General features: G+C 47.4%; 1 protein-coding gene across 2 annotated transcripts in view; it reads left to right on the top strand.

Moving 5' to 3' along the window:
- Positions 1-21,601, top strand: part of GABRA3 (gamma-aminobutyric acid type A receptor alpha3 subunit) — a 123,987-nt gene extending 102,386 nt beyond the window's left edge. The window contains exons 7-10 of one of the 2 annotated variants that reach the window (XM_024197936.2): positions 3,292-3,435; positions 5,790-5,942; positions 10,683-10,894; positions 21,170-21,601. In XM_024197936.2, coding sequence (XP_024053704.1) covers positions 3,292-3,435; positions 5,790-5,942; positions 10,683-10,894; positions 21,170-21,502 — 842 coding nt within the window. In that variant the 3' untranslated portion in view covers positions 21,503-21,601. Of the gene's footprint in view, positions 1-3,291; positions 3,436-5,789; positions 5,943-10,682; positions 10,904-21,169 lie in introns of both variants that reach the window. The other variant, XM_029911848.1, reaches the window with a different exon arrangement.
- Positions 21,602-23,294: the final 1,693 nt, after the last annotated feature.

Here is a 23,294-nt window from a genome sequence, read left to right as displayed (position 1 = left end):
CTAGGGATCTCTAGCTTATGCCTAGTAAACCTTGTCCCCAAGAGTCCAAGCAGCAGAGAGATCCTGTTCCGTCTTGTTAGAGGTTTTTATCTCTCTCCTCATTTGTGCTCTTAGTGACAAACACAGCTGACAGGAGGAATCCATTTGCATGACTCATCTTCATGGGGGGGAAGGGCAAAACAAACATCTTTGGTCCTCTTTAATGTTCCACAATAGTCTGTCTGGTGTCCATGGACCTTTCCTGTTGGGCAGGACTTAACACCTTCTGTTGGAGACCAGCGCTTCACACTGGTTAATGTCTGTCTCCTGCCTGATGATTTACACAGTCACAGAGGCTTACAACACAATGGCTCAAATATTGCCTTACAATATGGGGATATATGTTGTAGATGAGATTAATGCATGCAGCAACTTACAAGCATTCAATAAAGTCTAAACACTAAACACATTCTTATAACTCTAACACCTGTTTTAACAACACTAGCACACAGGTGAGCCAGGCCGATTTCAGCCATGTGTTTGTCAGTGATCCGTTGAGACATGGCATGAGCTGGCACCTGGTCTGCCAGCATCACACACACCAGAAAAATACCATGCAGTCTGGCTCAAAGTAGGACATCTATGCCGGGGACACCCAAGACTAGGGAAGCAGAGGATGCCACAGGAGTTGTGCCACTTAACGGTCCTGATTTGGACTGGGCTGCCCCACATTGTGCAAAGAAGATATTAAACAGACCAGAAATATCTTCAGGGCTTTAAACGGACCCAAAATATCTGTGCCACTGCTACATGACACAAGGAATGCCTTTGTCCCAGAGGACAACTGTTATAGAGTTGACAACCTTATTTGCATGCAGGATAACACGGAGGGGGGGAGGTGGATGTCTAGCACTGAAATAACAGGAGGGTTTCTAGTCTAAGGTTAAGGTGCATTGACTATGGGGATCCAGGACTGGAATAAAAGGGGGTGCTACAGATCAGGATGCCGGTGCACTGGCAGAGGTGGGAGAAGGGCAGGCTTGGAAAAGCAGAGCGCTGCCGGTCAGGTTGAAGATGCATTAGCCGAGCTGCACTGGAAGTGCTTACACAGCACCGTTATGCACAGAGAAACGTCGCCCATTCATCAAAATCACCTTTTATTCCTTAACACTTAACAGGTTTGCCAAAAGCGAAAATGCAGTTATGGCTTTTCTTTTTTAATTAGACAAATCATTGCAGTTTCAACCCACAATGTCCCACAAAACTTCACAGGCTGGAATTTGACCCATCATCGATCCTGGAGAAAAATATCCTGGTCTCATTTTGGGTCTTGTTAGGGAAATCTGGGGAAAGGGGAAGAGTTAAAAATCTCTTGTCAGTGTCCTTTCCCAGCATCTGTTTAGCAGGCTTCTATGGTAGACGTGATCACTGCAGGGAGCTGCAGTCAGCGGTGGATTAAAGCAGGAATCTTGCCATCTAGCCCTTATGGTACAGCTAATGGCCTCTGGCTAGCTGGGAAGGTCCCTGGTTCTGAACACCCATGTCAGGGAACTTGCGTCACAGACTGTGCCATGGAGCTGTCTGAAGGTATGCACCTCATTGTCTGCAACCTCCCCCCACCCCTGCTGTACTTCCAGGAGAACTCAGGCCCATGAGCTGTCTTTTTTGATGGGACAGGGATTTGAGATAGACTTGAGCTGCAAGTTCTTTCCCTAGTGGGGGAAGAGAAGCAGGTGGCAGTGAAGTACATGGGACTCCACTTCTCTTTACCCTCCAGTGAAACAGCTAGCAATTCCCCTGCTGAGCTGGGGGACTCGCTGGCTTACTGCAGGGGGAAAGGAGGTGGGAGGTTAAAAGAGAGCAGAGTTATCAGCATATTGCAAGTCTCGTGATATTTGGTGTTTTTCTTCAAGTGCCAGCTCCTGGAGTCCTGTGATTTTGCAAAAAACCTCAGCTATAATTTTTTTACAATAAGGCCATTTCTAGTCCACCTGATTGAGGTGAAAATCTTGAAAATGTGACTCTCTAAACACTCCCGCCCTAGAGGGCAAATGCAAAGAGTCCAAAATGTATTGTTTTGTGTATAATCTCATGATTTTTAAGACAATCTCATGGTTCTTTGGAGCCTGACTCATGATTTTTGAATGCTGCGGTGTCGGAAATAGTGAGAAAGCAAGCATGTGAGTATGTATAAGTGTGAGTGGGGGTGTTTGTGCGTGCAAGTGTAAGGGGGGAGTGCAGGTGGGGATGGTGTGAACGTGAGTATGTTTATGAATGGGGTTGGAGGGTTGAAGGTGTGTGTGAGCACATGGGGAGGCTGGCGGAGGGGAGGGGTGCATGGAGACAGTAACCAGGCAGGTAGCTGGAGCACCACTTTCTTCTTGCACAGTGCCGAACACTGGGCGGGGGGGCAAAATGGGGGAGGGAAAACTTTCTAAAGAGCCAGTTTTTCACATACACTGGGGGAGATTAATGGCAGCTGTCAAGAGCTGCAAGCTGGTGAGTGTGAGGTGATCTCTGCCTTTTTCTTCTCACCCTGGTAAGAAATGACCTAACGTTCAGCAGAAAGTGTACACACCCCTCCAGTGGCTGGAGCCCAGCACCCCTCAGATACCCAGCTTATTAGACTAATTATCCCCGACCAATGTGCTGGTGACTGTGGGTTAGAGAGGGCCCCGATGGAGCAGGGGCATGGAGGCTGAGCACTACAGAGGACAGAGTAGAGCCCAGTTGATTGCTCAGCTGCCTGCCTGGGGAGGGAAGATGGAGGACTGAGGAGAGGGAGGAAGCTCAGAAGCTCTTTGAGGAGAATGTCCATGCCATTTGTATGGTGGCATGGGCCTCGTTCAATAAAGGGGGCAGATTTTCAAAAGCATGGATGGAGTTAGGAGCAAAGGAACTTCTGTATGCAGAATAGCTGTGATTTGGGAAACCCAGGTCTGCCAGATCCAGATTCTGTTTCTGACGCAGCCCAACCGATATCTGAGGCAGATGCTAGAGCAGAGAGAACACATGTTCCAATGTGTTCAGAAATGACAAGTCACTGCCAGGTAGGCCAGAACGTTAAAGGGGAGTGCGCTGCCACTTAAAGTGTCCTTCGACCCCTCCCTAAACTCTAAACATCCAGCAGGGAGCCCTGACTTTGGTTATATGATTAACTGTTTCTAAAGTCATCTTGGTGGTTAGACATAGCTGGCCATATTATTTGCTGTGGCTCCTCTGAAGACGCACTGGGGCTGAATGTGGCCCCAAATCTTTGATATGTTTTAGGCTGGTCAGAAGCATGACCTCCTTCCTCCTCTTCCTCTGCAGATGCCTACACAAAGACAGAGGTGATCTACTCCTGGACGCTGGGGAAGGATAAATCAGTGGAAGTGGCCAAAGGTGGATCTCGCCTGAATCAGTATGACCTCCTGGGCCATGTGGTCGGAACAGAGACAGTCCGATCCAGTACAGGTACTGGAGTGAGGTGGGGCTGGAAGTGGACATAAGAGCTGTGTGCGCTGTCAGGTGGGGTGTTCCCATGTGATTTGAATGTATATTTTTGTCGTGGTTGGGTCCATCATGCCTCCAAAGTAAATGGGAGCCACAGGGGGTATCTCAGTCAAAGGCAGAACTTCTAGTGATACCAGTGACACTTGCAGGCAGTGGATCATATCCAAGGATAGCATGGCCAGCATCACAGTAGCCTTAGATCCAAGCTGGGGTGATGGGAGATGGAGCCATTCTAGCAGTCCAGGCTATGCATGGGCATCACAACACTCCTTAACACCACGCTGTGTTCTTGTTGTTGGACAGAGCAGAGGGAGGTTTTGAAGGATAAGCAGCACAGCACCCCGTAAGAACAAGCTGGCCTGGGGGGAGAGGGAACATTCCTAGGTTATGATGGACAGAATCTCCAGCTGCACAGGGTCACCTAATGTGACACTCAGCTGTTCGAGTGGACACAGCATGTCCATGCTATGAAGGAGAGCTCCATAACACGATGCTGTGTTCAGGTACCATTGTGCAGAGTGCCATAAAAATGCCTAGCTAGGAAGACTGGGGGATAGAATATATCCAGGTTTTTCAGGACCCTACCCCAGCATTGCAGAGCTTATCTCCCTATGCTGGGGTGTTTGTAGATGGAGCATATCCACACTATGAGGTACCACACAGCACCTGCAGCAGCAGAGACACCTGCTCATATTCTGTTGGGCAATGGAGCAGGAGAGGAAGTGTCAGGGGAGGTTTTCATAGGCACAAATGGCAGCTAGGTGCCCAACTGCCATTCACTTCCATTGGCTGACAGGCGTCGTTCTGCCCACTCCCATTGAAAACCAATTCAGACAGCTAACAGCCACGTGTGCTTTTGGAACTCTCTCGCCTTGCCCAGCTGCTTCTCATCACCTGGGGGTGCAGTTGAATTGGCTGAACTTTCAGTCTCCCAGAAGAATGTCACGGGTGAAGAGAGGCCACCATGCCGATGTTGCTCACTCTGATTTTCACTGAATTTTCTTCGGCAAATATTACATCAGTTGTAGAAGAGTGTCCCAAACAAATGCTTTCTGTTTAATGACCAATACTAATCATCTCTCTCTCTCCCCATCTGCCGCTCCTCCCTTTCCCCTGTGAATTCAGGTACAGAGAGCTGCAGTTACCCCACGCGTGTCTCTTCTAACTTTCTCCTTCTGTGTGTGTGTGCGCCAGCAGTTCTAGGATATTTCCTCTCTGTTGCACTTGATGTTAATTGTATCCGTCTTTAACAGCTCATATCACCTCCCTTGAGGACATGTGGGGAGTCCAGAGAACTAAATGTTATAATATTCGATCTAGTTCTGCCCTCAAGTTGTAGTAAAAATAATAACAAAGTAATAGGCTGAAATGGTATGAAATTTGCAAAAGACACCAATGCATAATGGCTTAACAGAGCTAGAGTCGAAACAAAAGGACACCGTGTTCCAGCAGTGATGAAGCCAAACTGAAGGCTTCAGCATTACCCTGAGCACTGGGGCAGAGGGAGGGGAAGGAAAATAGAGATGGCAAATAGACATAATTCACTGGCTCACACCCCAGGCTTTGAACAACCAGCCTCCTGTCCCGATCTTCCGGATGAATGATACGGGGGAGGAGTTGGGTATTGACAGATCATAACGTCTTTTGTCAAACCATAGAGAGTACCAGACTCCTACTGTGACAAGGTAAAGGTGATGCAGTCTGTAAAGGGTTACTGGGCCCTTCCTATTACATGGCTGCATGGGAGGGGGGAGTATAAAATTGAGTGGAAGCTGGTTCAGAAGAGAACCAGGTGGGAGGGGTGTGTCTTCTCTCTTTCTGGGCTGGGTGAAGCAGGGAAAGCCACTGGAGATTGTGGCTCAGTGGTTTTCAGTTGGTTTGCTTTCATTTTGTCAAGTCCTGAGGAAAGGGGCTCTAGTGCTTGGATCTTTATATCACTTCTCTGGCTGATGACAGTTCTCACCAATGTCCACCTACCCACATGCAAAGCAATCTCTGTTTGTACAAAGCAATCTCTATGTTTGTATACAAGAGTGACATAGACCCCAATTTTGTATTGCAACAAACATATACCAGTTTCATGCCATTGTGGTATGATCTACTTTATCATGAGGTATCATAATACATCAGATGGTAATTTATACACATGCTGCAATATCAGGTGATACAGCCCTACAGGACCAGGACGTTCACACGACTCATGCCCTCTGGGGATAAAAATGCTACTGTGAGATCTGGACTGAGGATTTATTGGTTCAGGCCTGGCAAGTAACAATTGTTCTGCTGCTTTCTGCTCTAACCTGCTGTCCCTCCAGGGGAATATGTCGTCATGACCACGCACTTTCACCTCAAGCGGAAGATTGGGTACTTTGTGATCCAGACTTACCTGCCCTGCATTATGACAGTCATCCTATCACAGGTTTCCTTCTGGCTTAACAGGGAGTCTGTTCCCGCCCGGACTGTATTCGGTGAGTTTCTGACATGGAGTATGCTGATGGGTGAGGGATTTCAGTGGAAGAGCAACCATGGCTGCTTAGGTAACCATAGTACTGAAGGGGATGGCAGCACACCTGTCTGTCTGCCTGCCAGTGTCTTCTAATCTGTCTGGTGCTCCTCCCTGTGCTACCTGAAGGTCTCATTTGTGAACCTTGTATTTCTTTTGTGGACACAGCATATCTTCGAAGTATCCCTAGCCCTCTGCTTGGGGATCAGTTTAGTGTGCAGGGCTGCTGAGCAGTGCTGGGGATCGGTGAAGTCTGTTCTCTCTCACCTATTAATAGGTGCCTTGGATTCACGTGAACCGTTGCCCTCTGCTGAAGCATGCCAGCCCCGGGGGCATAGGCAGGCATATGTTGTGTCTGTTGCCACCTCTCATTTTAACTTCTAAGGAGTAATGTTCGTGATGGGGGTTTTATCCTTCCTCAAACCTCTTATTAATGCCTATCTGGCAGGCAAGCAGCAAGGTTGAAGTAACCAGAATCCTGATCTCCGAAGCACTGCCGGCCTGGATTCTAATCAGCCTAACCGCTTATGTCTATGCGCCACATGGGACACAAGGGGGAAAGAGGCACCTTGAGAACAGGAGAGGCAAGGAGGGAGGCAACTCAGAACAGGATGAGGATGGCTGAGAAGCAAGAAGGAAGTCAGGATGAGTAAGGCGCAGGTGTCAGAGCCTTTCTTCTGTAGCTAGTCAGTCATTACCTGAAATCCGTGAGCCTAGGAGCTAGCACTTGGGTTAAAACCTGCCCTCCGTGAGGAAGGTCATTGAGAAGGTTTACAATGCTAGCAGAATCTACCTTCGGCCTTGTGTTCCCTCTAGTCAAGACTGAGGCCTAGGTGCAACTTGGAGACAGCATTGCTGCTGGTTTTCTCTGGGCAGTGGGCCGAGTTCAGGTGCCCTGGATAACACTGTTAGCTCTCTGACTGATCATGGATGTTGTTGATCTGTTGGCAGAACCCAGCAGAAATTAATGTAATTTGATTGTCCAGTGGCCCCTCACGTAAACAGAACATTCTGTTGTCTCTGCTATTTAATAGATTTTACTGTGCTTGGTGGGGAGTGTTTTTTACTGGAAATATGACTGATTTAGATTGTGAACTCCATTCCTTCCCCTGTGTTTCCCACAGCACCCTACACACCATTAGTGTTCCTCAGAATAGCCCATAATGCAGCCATTGGAATCAGTGAGAAAACCCCAAGTGATGCCAAATCAGTGCTGAGTAATAGAGCAGGGCAGCAAACAGTTTTCTCCTCCCATGAAGATTTTCAAGTCATCAAAAAGTTTTCTCCTCCCAATGGGGATGAAAACTCAGAATACTGACAATTTTCATGAACGAAAAATGTTTAAAAAAATCAATTTGGATCAGTCAAAATGTTTTGTTTTGTTAATTTCAAAACGTTTTGTTTCAGTTCTGACCTTTTCCCTCTTTTAACAATGAAAAGATTTTCAACACAAAAAACTGAAATTTTCCATTTCGACAATATTGACACTTTTCCCCCCCAAATTTTTCAAGTCAGTGCATTCATCAAAACTGACCCTGTTTCACGGAAACAGTCTGGGTTTCAGAGTATCAGTATTCTTCAGCAAAAAACTGTCTGTCGACAAATTCCTGATCAGCTCTCCTGAATAATAACAATAATCTAGATACTGATAAGCCAGTTACACAGAACTGGCTGCGGGATGTAACAGGTGTCTATGGGGAAGAGGGCTATGGGTCTGCATACACAGCTTGTACTGCAGATTACGCTCCTGGTCCGACCTGTGCATGTGCTGATCCCTGGGCTGAGTCAATAGGACTGAGCCTTAAATTGTTTGTAATTATTTTGGTGTCTTTACACAATATCTTTTCACTTCGCTGTCAGAGGCAGAAGGTCAGGCCAGAGTTACAAATATATTAACAAACTATTTAAAATGAATTCCTCCTTCACTTACTTGCCAAGGCCTGAGACCAGGGTCTCCTTATTCCCTCTACAACATTGCTGGTATTAGAGAGGGCTCCATTTAAGCATGACAGGTGTAGGTGGCAGTCTGCTAGAGCTAGAGGGGGCTCAGCCCCCCAAAATCTATCCACCTCACCATCTCACCAGCTGCCTGGCTGCCCCCGTGCACATGCCCATGCCCATCTCTGCAGTCACAGTCCCGATGCATACCATGTGATGCTGCAGGGGGCGCCTTGAGCCTTCCCCTAGTGGTGAGAGCCAACTGGCCGGAGCAGGAGCCTGGCCCAGGCCAGCACCAAAGGTCAGAATGGAGCCGCTGCTGCCCAGGCTCGTTCTCCAATCCCTGGGCCCAGACCATGGGACAGGATGGAGCCAGGATGAATGCAGGGTGGGAGGGCTCACTCTCCATCCCCTGGGTCCAGCCCCATGGGACAGGAGTGGAGCCATCTCTGCTGGGGTGAGTTCGGGGCAGGCCTGCTCTCCAGCATCCCACTCCCCACCCCCTGGATCTGCCCTGTGCACTGGGCTGGGATAGAGCTGGACCAGCCCCTCCGTCCCCCATGATATTTTAATCTTCTACCTATGATGGCAGGTGATAGTGACCTTAGATTGTGTGAGGTGTGGGGAAGACAGTAACTATTGTCACACTCAGTAATAGCAGAAACCCTTTCAACCAAGTTTTTGACCTTGTTCATTTGCCTCGCACCAGATTTCTAATAGATGAAGGATTTCAATAACGTTCTTGATAAAAACATTAAATAGTGAACATCTGGCAACTGAAAGAAAAGAAAAGAAAAGAAAAGAAAAGAAAAGAAAAGTGGGTCCATTTATAAGAGTCCAAAGCAAAGAAAACTTTGAAATGTAGAAATTTCCTCCACGGATGGGTGATATCAGAAAAGTGAAGTAGGGAAAGCTGTTTAATTTCCTGGTAATGCACATGTATGGGAAGCTGGAGGCTCTGAGAATGGATAATAGGATACGGAGTCTTTCACTTTCAGGTTGCTGGTCCAGATCTCCATGTGTGCTGGCCTGTGTGAAATGAATTGGTTGATCTCAGTCCAGTTGCCCAGGGGCAGGTGCCCCAGAGCTGGCACCCATATTTGCAGTCTAAGCAGGGAGGCCAAAACTGAACAGACCATGGAGATGCATCCCTTCAGAGTTCCTCTTTGCAGATCATGCTTGAGGCAGATGGGCAGGGAGCTGTGGGGGAGCCTTGTATTAGAGCTGGATGGGAAATGTTTTTTTCCTGTCCCATAAAAAGTTTCAAGATCTAAAAATAAAAATAAAAAAACCCATCCTGAATCAGGACAAAGTCAAAATCTAGAAAATCTTTGTAAACTGAAAATGCAAAAAGCCTTTCTGTTCAGGTTTCAATAATTTTGAAACATTTCATTTCAATGTTGCCATTTTATAAAAACTATATTTATAAAAAAAAATGTAAATGGCTTACATTTCAAAATGAAATCTTGTTTTGAACCGGAAAACCAGAGCTTTTCATTTCGGAAACAGCAAAATGAAATCTTCTGACAATTTCAAAACTTTTTTAAAAACGAATTTTTGAGTCAAAAAATGTATTGGAACACAGCCTTTCTCAGGAACAGTGTTGGTTTCAATGAATCAGTGTTTTCTGATGGGAAAAAAAAAGTTTCATTGGCAAATTTCCAACCATGTCTAACTTGCATGCTGTGGAGGGGAGCCCACTCTCCAGGCCGGTCACTAAACTCCACCCCACCTTACCATAAACACATATTTATTTGTCATGTTGAAGTGGTATGATATGCTAGGGATACTTCTGAGATATTCTGTGTCCACAAAAGAAATACAGGTTGCTGTATTGAACTTGAAAAAGACACGAGTTGTCACATGAATTGAAAAGCTTTGACACTGTTAACAATTTTTCATGAAGAATGTCATTTGTTTAAAAGGCCATTTTGCAATGAATAATTGCAAAAATTCTTGATACCGTGGTCCAGTGGTGAGAGCTCCAGCCTGTAAGTCCAGATACCTGGACTCTATTCCCAGCTCTGCCAGAGACTTTCTGTGTGATCTTGGGCAATACACTTCACCACTCCGTGCCTCGTTTTCCCCATCTGTAAAATGGGGTTAATTGTGTTCACCCACCTTTGTAAGGTTCTTTGAGGTCAGCAGATGGAAAAGATTGTATAAGTCTTAAGTGTTAGTTATTTTCTTGTGGGAGGAATTAAGGAGGGGAGCACAGACAGATATGTATTAAATACTCCACAAAACACAATTTTAAATGTCCTAATAGCAGCTCCTTCACAAATGTCCAGTTAGATCTGCCTGTCTGGCTTCACCTTACCACTGCTACCACTGTTTGCTATTTTATATGGTAGCAACCAGAAGCACCAGTGTACTAGACTCTGTACAAACACATAGTGAGATCAGCCCTGCCTCGTAAAGTTTGCCATCCTAAGTAGACAAGAGATGTGAGGGGAAACTGAGGCACAGAGAGGTGAAGTGACGTGCCCAAGGTCACCCAGAGGGCCAGTAGCAGAGCCAGGAATGGAACTCAGGCCTCCTGAATCCCGCATCTGGCCAAACTCATTACTGAGGTAAGTGGGCACAGGCCCAGTGAAATCAATGGGACTGGCCCTACCTGCGCCTTTGGTGCATTTGGTCCATGGGTGTGATGGCATCTCTTCCTGGGAGGTCAAAGAGAGAGTGGGAAGAGAGAGCTCATTGACCAGGCACACAAACATGGTTGCATGTTTTGACAGCACTGTCCTCTCCTGCTTTGTTCCCGCAGGTGTCACCACCGTTCTCACCATGACCACACTGAGCATCAGCGCCAGAAACTCCTTACCGAAAGTGGCGTACGCGACGGCCATGGATTGGTTCATAGCCGTCTGTTACGCCTTTGTGTTTTCTGCGCTGATCGAGTTTGCCACTGTCAACTACTTCACCAAGCGGAGCTGGGCCTGGGATGGCAAGAAGGTGCTGGAGGCCCAGGAGATGAAGGTGAATCCTGTAGGCAAGGCCAGGGAGCACGGGAGGGCAAAGAAACGTCCCACGAGAGAGCTGCATTGGGACCAGGAGTGGGTAACATGCAGCCCGGCACATTCCAGTAGGCTGGATGCTATTCACTGGGGTCATCAATTCAGGTCTTGACTGGAGCGGTTCTTGGGGGTGGAAGGAGAAAGGGCTGGTGCAATATATTGTCTTTATCGTTAGCTGGGAAAAAACCCCTACAACACTCATGTCTCCATCTGTCCCTCCCTCTGCGTGTGCGCGCTCATGTATGTGTGTCTGTCTCTCTCTGGTTGCATCTGTGCACGTCTCTGTGTGGTTCAATTTCTCTCTTCCTTTGCTGACTGCCTGCTGCATTTTGCGCCATGTTGCTGCCCTGATGTGCGAGCATAAAGTCCCAAAGCCAGGTGCTTGGTGGGATGCTGGCCCCATTGAAGAGGAGAAGCCGCCAGCCTCACGCTTCTTGCTCCCTCACCACCTGTCACGGTGGATGCCCCATGCTTTCCCCCCAGCGCAGAGCAGGCATATCAGAGGGAGGGTGATTTTAACAGGTGCTCTGTGTTACCCTCAGCCATTGGCAGATGGCTACACTGCGGGGGTAGAGAGTGATCCGAAGAGGCAACTGGCGGAAAATAAGTGGGTATCACCCACGTTTTCTCTTCTGGCTTCGGATCAGCTTCTCTGACAGCTTCCTTTGTGGCAGCCATCGCTGGCCTTCGTTGACACCCTCCTCCCTCCATGCTGATCTAATTGGAGCTGCTCAGAGGAATTGCTTGTTGCATGCTGCTCCCTTGTTTATATTTATTGAATCAATTTCAAAATCAGCTTTGTCCTTGTTCTTGGTTCTGGAGCACTTTTTTTTTTTTTTTTGCATGATGTGCTGCTTGGAACTGTTGAGGGACCGTGTGCAAATATCTTGCATCACTGAAAGAAGATCTGGGGAGAGGGAATTCAGTAGTTCAGTCCTTTGATTTTGACTGAGCAGCAGCATTGCAAACAAGGTCAAAGAGGGGGGCAACATGCAAATGGGGGGCAGATTAAAGAACTAGAGCCAATATCAGCCCTGCCATAGCAAGCCCAGCCCTCATTACCTCTAATGTTGATTCCCTACCTCTTCTGGGTCCTTGGATCTTCTTTACACCAGTGTGATGCTACAGATTGAGTCTGCACTTCAAAAGAGATGGCCTAGCAGAGTGGTTCTGTAAGGCCAATTGAGACCTGATGGAAGCAGGTGCGACGCCATTGAGATCAACCTCACACGATAGGGCTGAATTTGGCCCATAAAGATTAAAGACCCAGTGAAGTCAATTGAATGACTCCAATTGACATCAGTGGCTGTCAGATCAGATCCTAAATTGGTTGGGTCATATTTAGGAATGGGCAGAACAGAGTGGATAAAATAAGGACAGATATGGCCCTTTACCCATCACTTAAACCAAACCCAGCTCAAATGACTCCAGAAGTTAAATAAAAACAAAAAAACAAAAAAAACCTTCAGTTAACTTTTTTTTTAAAAAAAACTCCTTTATTTCTGAGTTGCTGTCTTTGAATCAGAGGTGCTAAAATAGCACGAAGATACTATGAAAAATCTTGTCCTTGCAGTAATGCAGTGCAGATACATGAAGTACCCAAAATCTTACAAGGGGAACCTTTCCTGTGAGATTTGCAGCTCAAGACGGTCAGATAAACATCCAAATTTCTGGGTGCTTACCTACCTGGTGCTTATCCATCCTTATGAGCTTCACCCACTTCTGGTCATGTTACAGATCAGGAAAGCTGACCAGATTCCTTCCATCTCCGACGTATGTTCTATTCTCTTTCCCACCATGTCTAACACCAACTATTAAAAGAGCACTCCAGGAAGAGTGGTGGGCTCATGGGGCTTGGGAATTAGCTACATCCCCATGTTTGTTCTGCTTTTCTATCCTGCTGACATGTTTCCAGGCAGAGTGTCATGATGATTCCTCGCTGGCTCAGTTTCAGCCTTCAATGAGCTGATCTTGAAACAAATGACAAGTTAGGTGGTTGAATCTGGAAAAAAAACACCCACAAAAAACAAAAACACCCTACTGGCTTAAGACTGGATGTTGGCAATGTTAGAAGTATTTGTACCAGCAGTAAAACTAACAGTGATATACCCAAGTGATATGCCCAAGCTGAGCTCTCGTCTTTGGAAAGCTGTCCCTGAAACCAGAGGGTTTGTTATTCACCCTTATTTACTAAAAGCCCAGTTGTCTAGATCAATGGTGCACCCACAGTGCTGTATGGTGCAGAAGCCTGGGCAGTAAAGAGGCAGCAGGTTCAACCCCTATAGGTGTTTACCATGAGATGCCTTTGCACAATAAAAGGAGTTACACAAAGAGACAGGTTGTGAAATGAAAGCTTTAGGGTGGAAGTCAGAGGCCTTGATGTAGCTGACAGACTCCAGGAAGCTTGACTTTGCTAGTTTGGTCTCATACAGAAGATGAATGAAGAGGACCTGGTGAAGGCAGGATGTCAGGAGTGGGGATAGGAAAGAGACCCGAAGGAAAGCTGAGGAAGCAGTGGGTGGATTGTGTCAAAGATGGTAAGCAAGTGAACCCTAGAGCTGCCTCGGCCCAATGAAGGTAGTGGATGCTTACCCAGTGCCCCAGCCCCTGATGAGGGAGAAGAAGAAGAAGAAAAGATGTAACTATTAGCACTTGTGAAAGGGGCCAGATTAACAGCCCTTGAGGCTAAAATCCTCTCTTTATCTATGGCACAGCCAGCAGCAACTTCTCCCACACAACCCATCAATTAGGGTGACTGGGTGTCTTGACTTCGTGGAGTCATCCTGCTTTTTCAGGACTTCGGTAGAATCTGCTAACTTGCTGACCTCCCCCACCTGGACATCTGCCCTCTCACTACAGCCGCCAAAGGTCTAGAGGACCAGGCACATTGTGGTGCATTCTGCTGGTGTGTTATTTCCCCTTTTCCTCACCCTTCATCTGTCCAGTAATTTACAGCCCAGCTACAGGGTATCTGTGTTGGGCCCTAGCTAAGAAATGCCGAAATGCTGCATTATTTGCAATTCACATCCAAGCAAAATCAGGAAGCACCACAGATCTCATGAGAAAGTCACCCAGCCCCAGCCCACATCCTGATATGGTTTGACTAATGCTTCTTGGAACCAAAGCTCCGATAAGCCTTTTGTGTCTCACCATTGCTAGTTGCTTCCTAAGAGGGAGGGGTGTGTGCTGCGCCCTGTTGGATCAAAGAATTTCTTGCAGTAGCTCTATTTCACAAGGTTAGAGCTGCTGCCACGGACCTGGGGCTATAGATCAAACTGGAGAATGGTCTCTGGTGCCCAGTGACATTATTTTGTTTGAGGGCAGGGGATCAATTTTGAAGAGCAATCTCCAGTGGTGTGCTGGAATGCAGCAATAAATTAGAGAGGAGAAAAGGCTGAGGTGCCCATGAAAGATGAATGGTTTCATGACAATCCACTTCACCGCAGGAATCCCCAGAGTGGTCCCACTAAGGAGGTCCCCCCGAATGGAACCTGGAGGGACTGCCTCTGTGGCGAGAGAGCCTCGTCGCTGGAAAGGAGATGGCTTGCATCTAAGGGGAGCGTTGCTACTGGACTCTGGTGATGCAGCCTCTGAAGGGAGGTGCCACGTCTGAGGGGATTCCCCACCACTCATGGGTAGATTGGCTGCCTTAGAGAGGATTCTGATCACACTGTAATCCCAAGGGACCAACTGCAGTGAGATTGTCACCGCTGGAATCTATGCAGGCCACCTTTATGGTGATCTTTGCAACTGGCATCCAGAGAGATCACTTCTAATGGGCCTTTGTCACCAGACTCTGGAAAGGCCGCCAAACTTGTGAGAATGAAAATTGCCAATGATTGTCCCACCCAGAAACAATGTCCCTCCCTGAGGGTGGGGCATCTTCAGGGGATCGTCCTCTGGGCCTGCCTACCTGCCACTTCCCTGCAATGGCATCATTGTCTGTACAATCATCACCACTTAGTTCTGTCTCCTTGCCTGCTCTGCACTCACCTGAACGTCTGGGAGCAAAACAGCTCCCAATTGGAGTAGCTGCAACCAGACACCTGGAAACGCAGCAGTGTAAAGTCTCATGTCAGGCGGCGAGAGGATATCGCTCCTTTCTCATCTGGTCCTCAGGCCATGGTTCTAATCACTTGTGAGGTTGAGCTCAGGCAGCTTCTTCTCCTTCCTGTCTTCTCTGGGTGAATGTCACCAAAGAACATTCCCAAAAAATAAGCAAAACTCTTTCACTCGGTCTCTGATCTTTGTTCCCTCCCTTGTGTTTGTGAGACCAACGGTATGAACAGTGTGTGAGTGAGTGAGTGAATGACGCGGGATTTGTGTGCCTCATCTGCTCACCAGTGAACATCACATAAAGCAAGTCTGCAAACTCAAATATTGAAAACGGTTTATATGGGAATGGTTTCTTCTTTCCCCTTTGTTACTGTACACAGTGCATTCATTTTGTTCTCACCCTCACCAGAGGAGATGGTCTGGTACCAAATCCCCAATCGGATCACTGCCAAACCTTGAGAAAGTTATGTGCCAGATCCAAACTTAATGGCTCGGGCCCATCTCTACTAGTTGCTTCTCCCCATCCCCCCGAGAGCAAACAAGAGCTTGCTGAGCTCTCTCACCCGTACCTACTTGCTGTCCGCAGGCCCAAGTCTCCATTATCTTGTACCTTGGGTAGTCATTGTTGCCTGTTGGCTCCTTTTAGCCCTAAAATTGGCTCACTTCAAAGGCCCATTGATATAGCCCACTTGCAGTTCCTTGGCCATGCCTCCTCCTTCTCCCTTCTCCAGCTGGTTAGCTGCATCCTTCTCTCAGCCCTGCCTGCTTTCGGGCCTTGATCCTGCAAAGGTTTTGCACTCCATCCAGCACAAACAAAAGGAGACAAAACACATGGGCATGAGGGGGGTTAAGCACTGAACAAAGCCTTCTGCCTTGAGCAAAAGCAAGCTGGAGGCCCCTGGCCTATCTGCTCCCCTACAGGTATGCAGGGTGAAGAAAGAGTGGGATGGATGACAATGAAGAATAAGCGTGTCAGAGGCCACATGGACATAAATATGATCCTCATCATACGAATGAGGTGCTTAGCTACATTTTTGCTAATAGGCAGGAGTCCCTTGGTGGCCATGCGTCATTCTCATTAATGCAAGGTTGCATTTCTCTGTGCTCCCTGTCCTGTTCAGCACTTGCTACCTGGCCACCTGTCTGTGCTACATTCAACACCCTCATTGTATGGGATCCAGTCTCCAGTGTGTGCGAGCCCTATCATTCGAAACACACCAGCCACTGTTCCAGAAAGCACTTTCCCTTCTGATCCACTCCTCATACCAACTCTGTAGCCCCTCCTCCAACCCTCTTCCCACTGTATAGCTGAAGCAGTAGAGTCCACTGTGCCCTTCCAAACCCAAGACTGAAAATTTCCTGAACTGAAAATGTTTCAGGGAGCAATCAAACCACGTTCTACAACATATGAATACCCTATCTATAAATAATGGCAGAAGACAGATCCTTTGCATTTCTTTAGCACAGCCCAAGATCCAAACGTGCTTTACAAATGGCAGTGAACTAATCCTCCCAGCCCTCTATGAGGTAGGTAGGTATCACTATCTGACTGGGAAACTGGGACACAGAGAAGGTAAGTGAAAGTCAATGGTAGAGTGGGGGATGAAACCCACCTCTCCTGGGTCATGGCTTTCGTCTCTCAAAGGAGAAGGCTCAGCTATATATAGACAGAATCAGATTCAGCAAAAATCTCATTGCCAACCAGTGTGTGTGTGTACGGCGGGGGGAGGAGGGAAGCTTGTCTCAAGAACATGATGTGATGAGAGGTCTATAATGCACTAGAAATGTATGTCTTGTCACGCTAGCTTTCCCGGCATTTCCTCCATTAGGAATGCAGTGTGTAAAGTCAGCTTTGTGATGAATGATGGAGGGTGACGGCACATTCTCTCCCAATGGTGAGACCTGTACTGGTTTTAAAGGACCTGGGTTGTTTTTCTGCTCTTTTTGATTTTCCACTTTTCCTTTCTATTTCGCTAGCAAAGGGAATCCCACACAAATAAACACGCCGGGAGGTCAGAGGACTGGTTTGTATCTGATTGTAATAAACATGTTTTTCCTTGTTGAAATCTTGCGTGAATCATCAACTATATAAAACACAGCCCAGGGAACCTAAGGACAGACCATGTGTGCCAATCTCTCAAGAGTCTGATTTCTTGAGCTCCAGGGTACCCTTGGAAACTCATTACAATGTGTGCACAGCCTTACCGCTCTAAGCGTCATCACACACCACATTCCCAAGCAGTTGAAAGTCAAAGGCTATTAGGCTTCAAGCATTCCTGCACTTCCTGCCTTCCTTAGGGCTTAAGGGCCTGATCCAAAGCCCATTGAAGCCAACGGGAAGGCACTCACTTCAGTGAGTGAGTTCACTAGCTACAATGTCTTCGTTATAGCGAGTGCCAGTAGTAAAAGATGCCAAGCAGCTTTTCACATGCTTACACCAGGCTGGCAAGGTCACCTCTTGGAGGGAAACACTGTCCAGGCTGAGAAATGTCATGTCAGTTGCAGTCTCTCATTCATCTCCAGTCAGTAACATGGCTGATTAACAATAAAATAAAACATAGTGCACTTTCAGTAGAATTCTGCAAGCAGTAATTGATCATTCTTTCAATCCATTATTACATATTAATAATCTTACTACACCCTGTAGCTACAGTAAGAAGTATCACAGTATATGTAGTGTTTAAATGGTAAAACATTTTCAAACCTTTATGTATCTCTTGATGGCTAGCAACATGCTCACACAACTCACCTTCTTTGAGGATGTACAATTAATCATGCCTCTGATCAAATTAATTGATCATTAATCAGTTGCTCAGTTAACCACTGAAGACAATAGCAATCCTTACCACCTTCTCAATAAAATACTACAATCGTGGCCTGATCATTAGTCTCATCAGTCTTTGCACTTTGTCACTTGCAGTTCTATTTGTACAATTGCAGGAGTTATTATTGGAACTGCCATCACTTAATGTATTGATTGGATACGGGTTTAAAGAATGATCAGCTGCTGCCTGTAGCATCCCACTGAACATGCATTGTGGACTGTCAAATTTTCCTGAGGTAACTGACCAGGGGTAAAATTCACCTGTGCTTCAGCAGCACTGTGAGGCTGCAGAAAGAGTAGACAGGTGGGGGAGTCTCCATGCCCCAGGTACTGCAGGAGGGTGCCTGCAACTAAGTTTGCATGCAGAGGAGCTTTGGATATGGACCATGCCCTACCACCCAGTCTAGGGGTTGCAGAAGAGCAGCTGCCGCCATTGCAGTCTATAGGTTGAAGAGCGGCTAGAAAAGGACTGTGTTGCTGTTCTGGGGTGGCCTATCCCAGCCTCTGCTAAGTGACCTTCACAAAACCCAGCAACTGGAGCTTTATTTCACCCTATGTGATTAATGACACGTTTTAGTACGGGAGATTGCAAGAACACTGCTGAATCTTCCCTTAGCAGGAGAGGGAGATGCAGGGTTAATGGCCGTAGCCAGGTACATATGGGAGTGAAGGGGCTTGATTGGCTGTACTGTGCCGCCTTCGGAGCACAAGCAATTGAGGAAAAAAACCTTTGCAAATATAATCACTGAGTCACGTTCGCTCTGATGCTTGTGGTCTTAATATTTGTTGTTGACATGTTTTTTGAAGTTGGCAGTATCTTCCTGGAAATACCCATGCATCCTGAAGGTTTCACAGACTTTAGCAAAGGTTAATATTTGTCTTGAACATTCATAGCAGAAAGTGCAGTGGGTTTGTTGAGGCTCCTTCAGTTTAAAAAGTTGCAGTCATCCAGCCTATGAGCAGGAACTTAGCTGACAAATGTGACTTAGCTGACAAATCATGGACAATGGATGGTGAGCAGTCAAAGGAAGTAGGAAAAACATCCAGGCGATAAGCCGGGTTGGCTCAGTGAACAATTTGTGAACTGAAAAAGGAACTAAGTTTGTTCTAGTGCTATGCACAATGAAGAGGTGGGCCAGCTCTGCTGACAGGCACTTCAAAGGCCAGGCGCTTGGAAAAGGTGGGTGATGTAATGTGATGTTCAAAGCTCTGATGGCATCACATTATTCAGTCAGCACTCTGGCGATTATGTCCATGTTTGACAGGGATATACAGTGAGAGGGTCAGCTGTGTCCCTAGTGGAAATCTAGTGAAGTTAATGGAGGACGCGGGGGATGAATTGGGCTCCCATCGCCTGATAGCCCTCCCTCCATACCTAAAGATAGTGATTGATACGAATTCACCAGGCTGGAGGCTGGGGCTGAATAGAATCCTACAGGCTTCCCACTGGGCACAAAGGCTGGCTTCCCACTGGGCAGGCTGTTTATTCAGCACTGGTGCAGCATAGGGATTGCAATGATGTTTCTGCTTTTACAGACCTTCATGCCAGGTGTGACTGAGTCACAAGCAAGTAGAGTGGTTTGATCTGGGATTACGCAGTGGGTTAGTGCCTCTCTTGTGGCTCTTGCCTCCCAGGCTGTTGTCCTAGCAGCTCTGGCTGGTCTGTTCCAGCCATAGCCAGAGAATGTTTGGCAGTGCTGCCTACATGGTATAGCAGGCACATCTGTGAAATGCTTTCCCCCTCGTAAAGCAGTTGCTGCTAGCAACTGTTGTCCACATTAAGGCTGCAAACACTCGTTGCACCTATGTGTCATTGTGAGCATAAATCCCTAGGATGCCACATCTTGCACCTCTGGCACCTGGATCTGCTCTGTGGCAACTGCAATGAGCGTAGAGTGGGATGTATGGGCGATCTGTCGGAGTCTCCCTGGGCTTTTCATTACATGAATGAGGTCAGCTTGTGTAATACGTACCAGATTTCCTTCGCTGGGTCTGGTCTCATCCTCGAGACATCCAATCTCCTCTTCTATCCCCCTTCCTAGCCCAAATCCCCACCACCACACACACACACACTCCATTTCCACCATTGGTAAACCTGAGCCTGCCATCCACCTGCCGTCAACGTTGTCCATTTTGCATCTCTACTTCATGCAGCGTGACCAACCCACAGCCAATTTAGCTTCTTCACGTGCTGCAGAAAGTTCCCTTCCCATCAGCTCACTCTGCTAGCAGTTTGGTTGTCATATAAGCCTAATGACTGGTAAGAGGGGATATGTGTGGGGAAGGTGCATATATCTCCCTGGATTTGTTTCGCCTAGTAGCAGCACTCCCTAGACAGGAGGGTGAGATGGAAACTTCCCTCAGTGCTGGGACTGCCATGCCCACCATCCCAAAATCCCTGGGCCAGCCTGATTGCCAGGGTCTGTCCTTCATCCTGCCAGCCTAGCTCATGAGGCACTTTAAAAGGTCCCTTGGACGTATTTGGATCCTCATGACATCATATTGTGCAGCGCAGCAGTGCAAAGGGTGGATGACCTGCCCTTGAGGCATGGAGACAGCACGTGGTGTTGCATCATGGCACCACGATCCAATGTCATCATGCATGGTTACAGGCATCCTGACATAAAGACACAAAGGTCGCGATGATATAACCCAGTATCTCAAGGTAATTCACTTTGTCCCACCGGACAAATACAAACATGTGGCAACCCCTAATCCGTATCAGTGATGCTCCTCACCACAACATGAGCCAGGAAGCAGGGGTAGATAGTTTGTTTGAGCTCTTTCCCAGGACTCTGAGCTCATTGGGTCTGATTCTCCTCCCACATACACCACGGTTACCGTGTGACTCCTCATATGTGCCAGAGCAAGATTCAGCCCAGATGAGGTGGAGACAAAAGTGCCTCCCCGTAGCGTCAGGTGCTGGTTTTACCTACATGGAAGAGGGAGGGATTCAAGCAGAGCCAGCATGTTGGCTATGTGTCCGTTGTGCCACTGGAGCAATGCTAAGGGGATACCACTGCACTGAGCACCTGACCTTTGGTGGTTATTTGTATCGCGGTAGCATGTAGGAGTCCCATGACCCCATAGTGCTAGGCACTGTGTGCTGTACTTCTAGGGGGTGACTCCTGTTTCCAACTGGTGTAAGCAAGAGGAGAATCCAGAACGCTATCTTCCCCATCTCCAGCAGTCCAAGTAGAGCGGGGATGACGAGGCTTCTGAACACTAGTCTTCTCCCCCCACCGTCTTTTCCTTTGGGTCGTAGTACGGCTGCCACCCACACAGCTGCCAGTTGAGAGGGGGAATGTTCTCCTTACACTTTTACATGGTCTGATGCAGATTTTCCCCCTTCCCTAGAAAAAAGAGCCGGTGGCACTGGCCAAGAAAGCCAACAACACCTACAACATTGTGGGCACGACGTACGCCCTCAACATCGCCAAGGATCCTGGCCTGCCCACCATCTCCAAGAGTGCTGCTGCCACTGCCACCGCCACTGCCACCATGCCTCCCAAAGGCCCCCGCGTGGAGGAGAAGTCCCCAGAAAGCAAGAAGACCTACAACAGCGTCAGCAAGGTGGACAAGATGTCGCGCATTGTCTTTCCCGTCCTCTTCGCCATTTTCAACCTTGTCTACTGGGCCACGTATGTAAACCGGGAGTCGGCCATCAAGGGCATGATCCCCAAACAATAACCCAGCCACACAAACCTTCCATCTGTGAATGCCATCCAGGCAGGAATTCTCCGGGGCTTTCTTCTTCTTTGTTTGATTTATTATTATTAATAATATTAATTTGACCTATTTTGATTATTATTAGAACATTTTTAATGTAAACAAAACTGTGATATTTATTTAACTCCTTTTTGGTTTATTTTAGTTTATTTTTTGCTGTTGATGATAAAAAAGGATTAGAAAAAAAAGTGTGCCTCTAACATCGTGGGTCTGATGTCCTGTAAACTCCCCCCCCCCGCCCATGTCTCTCCCCCTCCACTCCCTGTGAAATGAAAGCTGCTTGCATGCTGTATTCATTCCATGCTAAGCTTTACTGAGGCCGGCTGGTGTGTTTTTCAACCTCACTCCCACCCTGTGATAGACTGCCCTGGTTTTGTGGATCCCTATTGCTTAAAGACTCATGGAAGCATAGGGACTTCAAGGATGCAATGACCTCTGTGGACATCCTGCTAGTTGGGCTGACTTACTGTGTTATTCTTTGCAGTAGCTTTATTCTTAGAGCAACGACTGGTTTGTGAGCTGTTGAGGGAGCTGCATAGCCTCCACTGCAAGGCAACCTCTGTGTTACCATAGTCAGCTGCCACATGCAGCTTTCATGTTTGAATGCAATGGGTGAGGCCGTAGCTGTCATGTAACTGGCTGCAGTGTCATGTAGACATCTTCAGGGCTGCCAGTTCTCCATCTTCGCCCAACCATCTGCCTTCCATCCTCCTTCCCTCTCTCTGGACAGAACCGAGCACCCTGTCAGAGTATCCTCTTCCACTGCAGTTCTACCACCCTCTCCTAATGGAGTGAAAACAAGCAGAACATTAGTTATTCGTGCCTCCAGTGGGCACTTCATATGGTGCTTTCCATTAGACAGAGAGACACATAAGTGTCCTCAGGGTGAATCAGTGATTGACCTCCCTGAGGAGCACCAGAAGCTGAGGAGAGGTTTCCAAATTCTTGGAAAGTTATAAGCTGGAAGGGAATGTGTGGGCTGATGGGTGGCTTTATTTTTTTCCTATTGTTCCAATCTCCTTGCCTCCATCTCCTCCTCCTCTTCATTAACTTTTCCCCTCCCCACTCCCATTCCTCCAAAATCATCCTTTCTCCTGCCACCAGCTACAAGCTTTTACAGACCTCGCCGTCTAAGGGTGAAACATGACAAGGGAGGTGTCTGGAACTGGACAGGGCCTTAGTGTTAGCAGCAGCATGGCACCAAGATGTGCAGTCCCACTGGAGCCCGGCCCAGGAAGCATCTTTGCTCTGATAAGGTGGAGCCCTAGTGCAGTGGCAATGTTGGCCCTTGGCTATGAAAGAATAAGGCCTGGTCTACACTACGGGATTAATTCAGATTTAGCAGCGTTAATTCGAATTAACCCTTCACCCGTCCACACAACAGAGCCATTTAGTTCGAATTAAAGGGCACTTTAAATCGATTTCTGTACTCCACCTCGACGAGCGGAGTAGCGCCAAAATCGATTTTGTTAATTTGAATTAGGGTTAGTGTGGCCACCACCACCGAATTAATGTGGTTAAAATTAATGGGGTAGTGTGGCCGCACACCACCGAATTAATGTGGTTAAAAACCGAATTAATGTGCTTAGTGTGGCCGCGCACAATCGAATTTATACAACCTGTTTCCCAAATTCGAATTATCTAAATTCGGATTAATCCCGTAGTGTAGACATACCCTAAGACTCTCTCCTTACAAGAGGGAATGGAGATCCTGACTTGGGGGCAGGGGCTACAAGGAGTTGTGACCCGTGTA

The sequence above is a fragment of the Terrapene carolina genome, unplaced genomic scaffold (assembly GCF_002925995.2).
Source record: "Terrapene carolina triunguis isolate 2854851 unplaced genomic scaffold, T_m_triunguis-2.0 Scaffold131, whole genome shotgun sequence".
Classification (NCBI taxonomy): domain Eukaryota; kingdom Metazoa; phylum Chordata; order Testudines; family Emydidae; genus Terrapene; species Terrapene triunguis.
This window is presented reverse-complemented; position numbering and strand designations above follow the sequence as displayed.